This window comes from Cervus canadensis, chromosome 10, assembly GCF_019320065.1.
Source record: "Cervus canadensis isolate Bull #8, Minnesota chromosome 10, ASM1932006v1, whole genome shotgun sequence".
Taxonomy (NCBI): Eukaryota; Metazoa; Chordata; class Mammalia; order Artiodactyla; family Cervidae; genus Cervus; species Cervus canadensis.
In genome coordinates, this window is record NC_057395.1 from 2242553 (window position 1) to 2250649 (window position 8097).

The following is an 8097-nucleotide window of genomic DNA, read 5'->3' on the forward strand; positions in this document are numbered from 1 at the left end:
TATTCCCCATCCCGATCCCTCCTCCCACCTCCCTCTCTACCCAATCCCTCTGAGTCTTCCCAGTGCACCAGGCCCGAGCACTTGCTTTTGTTTTTCATTTTTTAAAGTGTTTTCTCCACAGCCTAGTCAGAGCTCCAGCCAGCCGGGTTGGTCTTGACCTGGGTTTAGGGCCGTCATTGTGAAGCTGTGACACTGTGTCTTAGGTACAGCTCGGCTTTGCACTTGCACTGGGCTCTTCCCACCTGACTTTTGGCGGCTGCAGGTGTGGGGAGGAGAAGGCTCACAGGTCAGAGCCGTCTTCCAGGGGAGGTGCGGGGCCCTCAGCACCTTCATCCCGAGCGTCCTCAGTGTCGAGGATGGAGGTGTGGCCAGGGTGCCGGCCCGGGGCTGATCTGAGTGTCTCTCTCTGCCCCTCAGGCCATCTCCCGCCTCTGCGAGGACAAGTACAAGGACCTGCGAAGACCCACGAGGAAGCGGTCAGCGAGTGCTGACAATCTGACTCTGCCCAGGTGGTCCCCGGCCATCATCTCCTAACCGTGGGCGTCCCTGCCGGAGGCCGTGCCATCCCTCAGTTTCTCCTTTAGTTCGAGAAAAGACAGACGTGGGGTGGTTTTGTTTTGTTTCCTCTCCTTTTCTTTTTAATTCATAGCTCCGCCAGGCTGCCTTGATGAGCGCCTCCAGGCTGCGTGCACATGCAGCAGGGCTCCGAGGACATGAAGTCGGTGCCATGGGATCCCATCCATGCCTTCCCAGCCCCGGGTCAGCGCTTCCTTCGTGGAGGAAAAAGACTCTAACCCTGGAGGAGGCAGGGAAGGGACGGGAAGTCGCATAGAGGCAGGGAGAGCGGCTTGACCTGGTTCCTAAGTCCCCGTCGGTCAGTAACCGAACCAACCCGACAGGAGAGCCCGGCGTAGGTGACAAAGTTGGATGCGCATTAAAGGCGCGTGCCGCGTTCACCACCCCACCCGGATCAGTATGTCCCGTTAAGACTTCTTGCATTCCTTCTTGCTGCTTCTCGGGGATTTGGGGGGGATTTTTGTTTGTTTTATTCTGTTTTGGTTTTGGTCCCACAGAGCAGAGAATATAGTTTGTACCCACCATGGCACAGACATCCAAATAAATAGCACTGGCTGTTTCTCTCTGCACCACTCCTGCGAGCTGTCTTCTGAGCTTTCTTGCTCTCCAGGGGGAGCACTTGTCACGTCTCTGCGCACCTTTATCCTAGACGGTTTTCTCCACAGTGGCGGAATCAACTTGACTGTAGTGCTGAACCAGACGACTCCCTTCCCCCAGCTCCTCCCCCAGGAACATTCTAGATCACTTGGGTGCTTGTGCCTTCTGATCCTGCGGTGGTCTCTCTCTCTGCCTGCCCCAAGGGGCAGCCCCGTCCTCGCCCTGCCCACCCCACTCCTCTACTTCCACGTCCATTGTGCAAGCAATATTCCTCTCAACTTTTATATGTTTACTTCAAATCAAAGTTAGTCTATTTGTATAAAAATTTTTTAAAAATCTAAAATTAAAAAAAAAAGGGGGTGGGGGTGGGTATTCACATGGAAGATCACTGAAGGGCAAAATGTTCCTATTTACTGAGGTATTTTTCACAGAATGATTGAATAAAAAACTCGACTTGCATTTTCATTGTGGGTGCTTAGTGAAGTTATATGAAACTAAAACTGTGAAGGTTTATGCGTCATTAATTATGACCATCTTTTTTCATTTCTGACTATTCTTCATTTCCTTATGGGCTAGATGAAAAGCTTTTATAGCAAGGAAAATTAAGGGTTAATGACAGAACCTCACAGTTAAGTGTAAGAATCTGGGTCAGTGAAGCATACAGTGCTTTGGGGTTTGCACATTTTCACGGGTTACAATAACAGAGGTTTCTAAGTTTTTCCTTCATCAGGTCTTTGAGGCAAATGGCAGTAGATAAATCTGTGTTTTACCACCCTCTTGTGTGAGCTTGGAAAACTCTGGAATCTTATGTTATTTGTCTTGTGCCCTGAACTCATACACCTGCTCCCCAGACATGCCTGCCCTGAGGAGACATGCTTCGTCAGTGGGAGGGACTCAGAAGCACCCAAGCAGCCCAAGAACACGAAGCCCAGTGCTAGTCAGATGGCCCTGAGGTTTGTAGCATGTGTAAACCCAACTGTGTGGGCCAGAAACACTGTCAGATTCTTTCTGGCTTAAACTTTCAAAAGCAAACAAGCGGAATATGAAAAGTTAATTATCTTTCCATTGTAACTGTGTATCAATATACTCCATATGGGTTCCAAAATCAGCTGCTCTCTTCAAGTAAGATTTGGATTTAGAACATGAAATAGAGACCCCCCAAAATGTAGAAAATACCATTTTATATTCCCTAAACTATATAGCTTAAAAAGGGACATATTTTCTTAGCCGACTATGAATACCTCTCAAATAAATTAGTTCCTCCCATGTAGAGTATGTTACTTTACCGATCCATTTCAGGAAAGAGGTTTTGCTGCCTTTCAAGCAGACATCTTATTTTTATCCCTTTTATTTGAATGAGAGATTTGAAAATTGAATTATGTAAATATTTCAATGCATCTGCTATTATTTTGTGGAGTTTATTAAACTACTTTAAAAAATTGTATAGTCTATTTATTGTATGTATGTACATACAGTCTGCTAACTTAAAGTGGATTCCGTAAAACCTGACTCAGTCTTGTTTAGACTATTGAATATTGTTTTAGCCTTGTGCACTGGATTCTACCTCTGTATAGGAAAATTTTCCATATTCCTGAGCATCAATCTGTATTAATTGGTTATGTTTCTTGCACTAAGGATTTTTAAAACTCTGCTGTAAGTGTAGATTTCAGTTTTACTTTTGCAGAATGGTTCCCTTGACATGAAGATAATTTAGGTTGGGTTTATTTTTCTACATGATGAAGAAGACATTACGTTCTCTGGTTTGTTCTAAGTTTGCAAAAAAAAAAAAAAAAAAAGCCCGACAACACCCAATACAGTACCTATTGATAAATCATGGTGATGTAATTTGTTTGCAAGGTGGTTCATGCCCTACAATTAAAGCCGAATTGCTATTTAGGAATACATTGTCTTAGTGTAGTTTTTGAACGGGCAGTTTTCATCATTAATGAAGGGTGAAGAAAACCACACAATTTAATGCCTTTAAGTTTAGATTTGACTTAAGGTCATTTGGGAGAATAAGTATGCCAATGAACTTTCCCTTTTTGTTTTACCCTTTTTTTTCTTTTAAACTGGGAAAAGGCAAAAAAGTCAGGGATTTAAAACCAACTGGAGCGCAAGATGGGAGGTCCTGCCAAGATCCCAGACATCGCTGTGCCTTAAATGCACCCGCTGGGGCCGTCACCTGGCCCCTCTCCCGGGTGGCCCACCCACACCACCCCCAAGCTGCTCCTCTTGGTCTTTGGCAAGACCATCTCCGCCCCGGGCTTTCCCTTGGGTCTGGGGGTTTAGATGCTTGGGCCGAGCTGCAGAGCAGAATTTGCGGAGTGAGTGATTTTGATCCTTCCAGGCTACTTTTGGTAACCTCTCACCTGGGGCCATATTTACAGCTTTGAAAATTTTAAACAATTCCTGGTTCATTGTAGGTACTTACTAAGTGTTAAATAAACAGACCAAATAGTGCTTGCCTTCTTGCTGCTTTTTTTGAATATGACATTGAGATAGAATTGAACCGGTTTTGAGGATGCTGAGTGAACCAGTTCTTTTCTACATGATGAAAAGCAGTGGAGAGTATTATGGGTTCTGTAGGTGTTAAGTGATCCTCAGAAGGACTGGATCTTCTTCATCCACTTTGACTTCACTAGAATCAAACATCTCAAGACTCCCAGTGGGTGGACTGTGGCAACACAGGCTGTCTGAAAGGCCAGCCACAGGAGCCCTTCCCTGCCCTTGTTGAAAAAGAGAAGGAAGTAGGGAACATACCCTCAAGTGAAATGGGAACAGGATACTGAAGGATTAATTTGGAACTCATATTTTAAGCTCTGTGAATTACAAGGAAGGCCCCGCACACAACTGCCTTCGGTTCATGACTGGAGGGTCCTGAACGCCAAGCCTTCCTAGCCCCACTGCACTGGAAACAAATCGTCCTGCAGGGGCCAGCGGCCCCATCCGCAGTAGGGAGGTGAGCAGGGGCTTGCAGTCACCAAGCTGCTAGACTCAGACTAGAGTGGGGTAGCAGCTTCCTTCCACTTCTTCCTGGTAGGTTTCTCACTAACTTTGCATGTCTGGAGCTGCTCAAGTTCAGTTGTGTCATTTTCCATAAGAAATGTTCATCTCTGCTTTGAAAGGGTCATGGGAGGCGTTGTCTGCATCGCTGTGAGTCTGGGCCGTGGGTCAGACTGGGTGGTCCTGGTGCCCACAATGCCCATCGTAGGTCTTTGCAGGAAGAATTGTGGAGGAGCCTGTGTCCTTTAGGGACTTGGTCTGGGTAGAGAACTTTATTCCTTAAAGAGCTTTGTTTAAATAGAATGCAGGATAAAAGAATGGCATTCCAAAACAACTGCCATTATGGGCAAAAATATTAAATGTAACTAGAACTTAGGCATAACATTTATATTAATGTCATTCATTTATATTGTAACAGAACATCGGGTTTCAGTCTGCCCAAAGTTAACTTGTGTGACCTTGGACAGGTTCCATCACCTTCTGGATCACTCAGCAAACTTCACTGGCAAGAGATTGACTTGCTCGTGTTTTCTCCACCTGTCTCACGCTTTTGCTAAACTCACACTGCTCAGCCATCCTTGCGTTACAATTGCTGGATGCTGCTCTGTGTGTATGTAGGAAGGCTGGACCCACTGAAAGACAAGTCCAAGCTCATCTGTGAGTTTCCCCAGGGAAATCAGTTGTCCCTTTCAGGGCCAGGGTGGAAGAAGGGTGGGCATCAGCAGATAGGGCCGTTCTTAGGAGGAGGATGTGGGTATCTAGAATTCAGCTGCTGTCCCTCCTCCCCAGCTTTGCCCTAATGCAACTGAATCCTCAGCTTGTCCAGTTGGGTTTTACTGGACCTTGTGGTTCTTTTCCACATTGATGGATAATGAAAATCTTGCAACAGAGAAGTTGGGTATAGGAATCCTCCCCAGTGGTTGTCTTGAGAAGGGTGCTGCCTCTTGGGTTAACTCCCAAATAATGCTTATCCTCCTTAGACCTGCAGACCCAAAGCTCTGGGGGCCACCATGAAGGAGAAGGGCTTCCTTCCCCCCCTTCTCCTGTGACACTTCCATGGAACTCAGCCACTTGCAGGCTTCTCAGATCTGCCTCTGCTCACCAGTTCTTGGGTCTACTGCAAAGGACTTGCATTTTGTGTGTGTGTGGCCGGGGCGGTGGGGGGAAGGGGGGGGGCGGCGGTTGTGTGCAGAAGAGTTGGGGTCCACTCCAAAGAGAAGTGTAGTATTTGGGGGACAGTGTAAAGTAAAACAGTAGACTCTGCAGGATCAGGACACCCGCGTGCGAGGATTCACCAGGGTACACTGGGCATTTGGTCTGACCAGCAAGTCTTAGAACTTTTCTGGCTTCCAGGAGCTTCATCTTTAGAGCAGAGAAATGGGTCAGACCCTGGATCACCCTAAGATCCTTTCACTTCTAAAACTCAGTTATCTTATGAACCACTTATTCTGAGATTTCCAGGAGCAGCCTCCAGGCTCAGAACGAGAGATCTACTCACCCCTGCAGTGTTAGGAAAACAATTTGGGGAAGTCTATCCTGAAGCGTTCTAGGATCCCTCGTGTGTATTTGCTCCCTTCCACGGTTCTCGGCCGCATCCTGCAAAGAGTGCCAGCCTCTTAACACAGCAAAAACTGGAAACAAAATTTCTATTCCAGAATATTCTCTAGAACACAGGTGTTCGTTTGTGAGGAGTAGACGTGAATGAACGCTTTAGCTCACACAATTATTCATTCAGCAAATACTTACGGAGCAGGAACTGTGAGGGATTGTCTGTGGGTCTACTGACACCAGGGACAAGACAGGCGAGGTGCGTGCGGCAGTAGGGCAGACAATCAGGAGGTCACTGTGTCAGGAGCACATTTCAGACCGTCATCAGGGTCAAGAAGGCAGGCAGGTGGCCCGAGTAATGGGGTGAGGCACCTTTTGAGTGGCGGTCTCCATGGACGAGCCCCAGGGGGAGCCGTTCAGGGAGAGGGAGAGAGCACCTTGCCGACCTTCATGAGGAGCGCGTGCAAGACCATCCTTGACATAACTCAGCTACGTCTTCACCAGTATATCGTGATATCATATCACACTATGTGTTCTTACTATTTTAAGTTTCATGTGGGTCCTTAAACAAGTTTGTTTTGTTGTTGTTGTTGTTAATAATGCTTTCTCTGCCTGAATGCCTCTCAGCCCCCCTTCACCTAGAGGTGAACTTCAGGACTCATGTCACATTGTTAACACTTCTAGAAAGCCTCTGCTTTCATAAGTATAACACTGCAGAAAGTACTGGAGAGCTTTCTCCTCCTTTCCGGAGGAGAAACTTCCTTCTTGGGAATTATTCTAAATCTCTGCTTCCTTCTCCCTCAAACGTCACATCACCAAGTCAGTAACTCAGTGTCTGTCTCTTCAATAACAACCTTAATGCGTTTACATTTGGGCTCCTTCATTTTTTTCCTCCCCTTTTCCTCATCTGGTCTGGAATTAGTGGGACAGATAGTAAAGAAATGATCAGAAGCCAGGTATTAGGAAAAGCTTCTTTATCTTAGCCAAGAGTGAGAGTCAGCACCAAGGACAGGGCACCCGTGCCTGTCCAGGCTCTCTCCCCTGCCCTCTCCTCCCCATCAATATTTCAGTCGTGCCATGCCTGTGTTCCCTAGGTTAAGAGCTCCTCCTCACTCCTCCTCACTGCTGAGTAAACTCTATCCTAGGTGTCACTTTATATTGAAATTACTTGTCTCTTACTATCTCCCTTGCCAAACCTAGGGGTACCCTCCTTAAATACACTTAGCCCAATTCCTGGGGCATAGCAGACTCTTCAAATTCTAGATGCATTAATAAATGAATCAATGACAACAGACCCACAAATACATTTCATAAAACAGTAAAATCCAGGGACACATTTAGATAAAACAAGTATGCCCAGAAGCAAAGGCATGTCTTTTTTATTACACCTTCAGACATCACTTCTCAACCCTGGTGGTACATCAGAGTGATCTTGAAGTGCAAAATCCAAGATGCTACTCTAGAAATGTAGACAAAAAATCCTAAGAGTGGGGGCTTTTCATGTGCATGGGAGTTGGGGGCAGGTGACTTCCAAGGGCACGAAGTGATTCTTCTGCAAAGGGCATGAAGTAATTCTTCCACAAGTGACCACAAAGCTGCCACATCCCTAGAGGGAGAAGCAGGCATCTGGATGAGGGAGGAAGGCCCAGCTGCTCCTGTTTGTATGAGCAACAGGACCAAATCTTTTCATCTAGGTGAACCGGAAATCAGGAGGATTGTGTTCTTATGCTGACATCTACTGGTCTCACAGTGCTGGTCTAACAGTGCAGGCAAAATTATTCTTTCCGGTCCTTCCCTTTGCATCTGCAACTTACAAGGAAACAGTCCTCAGAATCATTTCACTTCCCAGGTGGTGCCAGTAACACAGTAAGTCCATTCTGCTTCAACTTTTTGTTGTTGTTGCTCAGTTGCTGTAGTCATATCCAACTCTTTATGACCCCATGGACTACAACACACCAGGTTCCCTCCCCTGTCCTTCACTATCTCCCAGAATTTGCTCAAGTTCATGTCCATTGAGTTGGTGATGCTATCTAACCATCTCATCCTCTGCCACCCCCTTCTCTTTTTGCCTTCAACTTTTCCCAGCACCAGGGGCTTTTACAATGAGTCAGCTCTTTAACTGGGGAAGCAAAGAAATGCCAAAACAGCACAGTGGATGTGAGAGTAAATCCATTTCAAGCTTTTGACTTCCTTTCTTTTTGTGAACTTCACCTTTCTGGTTGTCTAACTAGCTATGCTGCTGCTGCTGCTAAGTCGCCTCAGTCGTGTCCGACTCTGCACGACCCCATAGACGGCAGCCCACCAGGCTCCCCCGCCCCTGGGATTCTCCCGGCAAGAACACTGGAGTGGGTTGCCATTTCCTTCTCCAATGCA

At 46.6% G+C, this 8097-nt stretch overlaps 1 protein-coding gene across 3 annotated transcripts in view; it reads left to right on the top strand.

Moving 5' to 3' along the window:
- CCNY (cyclin Y) overlaps positions 1-3073 on the top strand; it is a 106545-nt gene extending 103472 nt beyond the window's left edge. For all 3 annotated transcript variants that reach the window (XM_043478423.1, XM_043478424.1, XM_043478422.1), the window contains exon 10: positions 418-3073. In XM_043478423.1, the coding sequence (XP_043334358.1) occupies positions 418-534 (117 nt within the window). In that variant the 3' untranslated portion in view covers positions 535-3073. The remainder of the gene's footprint in view (positions 1-417) is intronic.
- The last annotated feature ends 5024 nt before the right edge of the window (positions 3074-8097 follow it).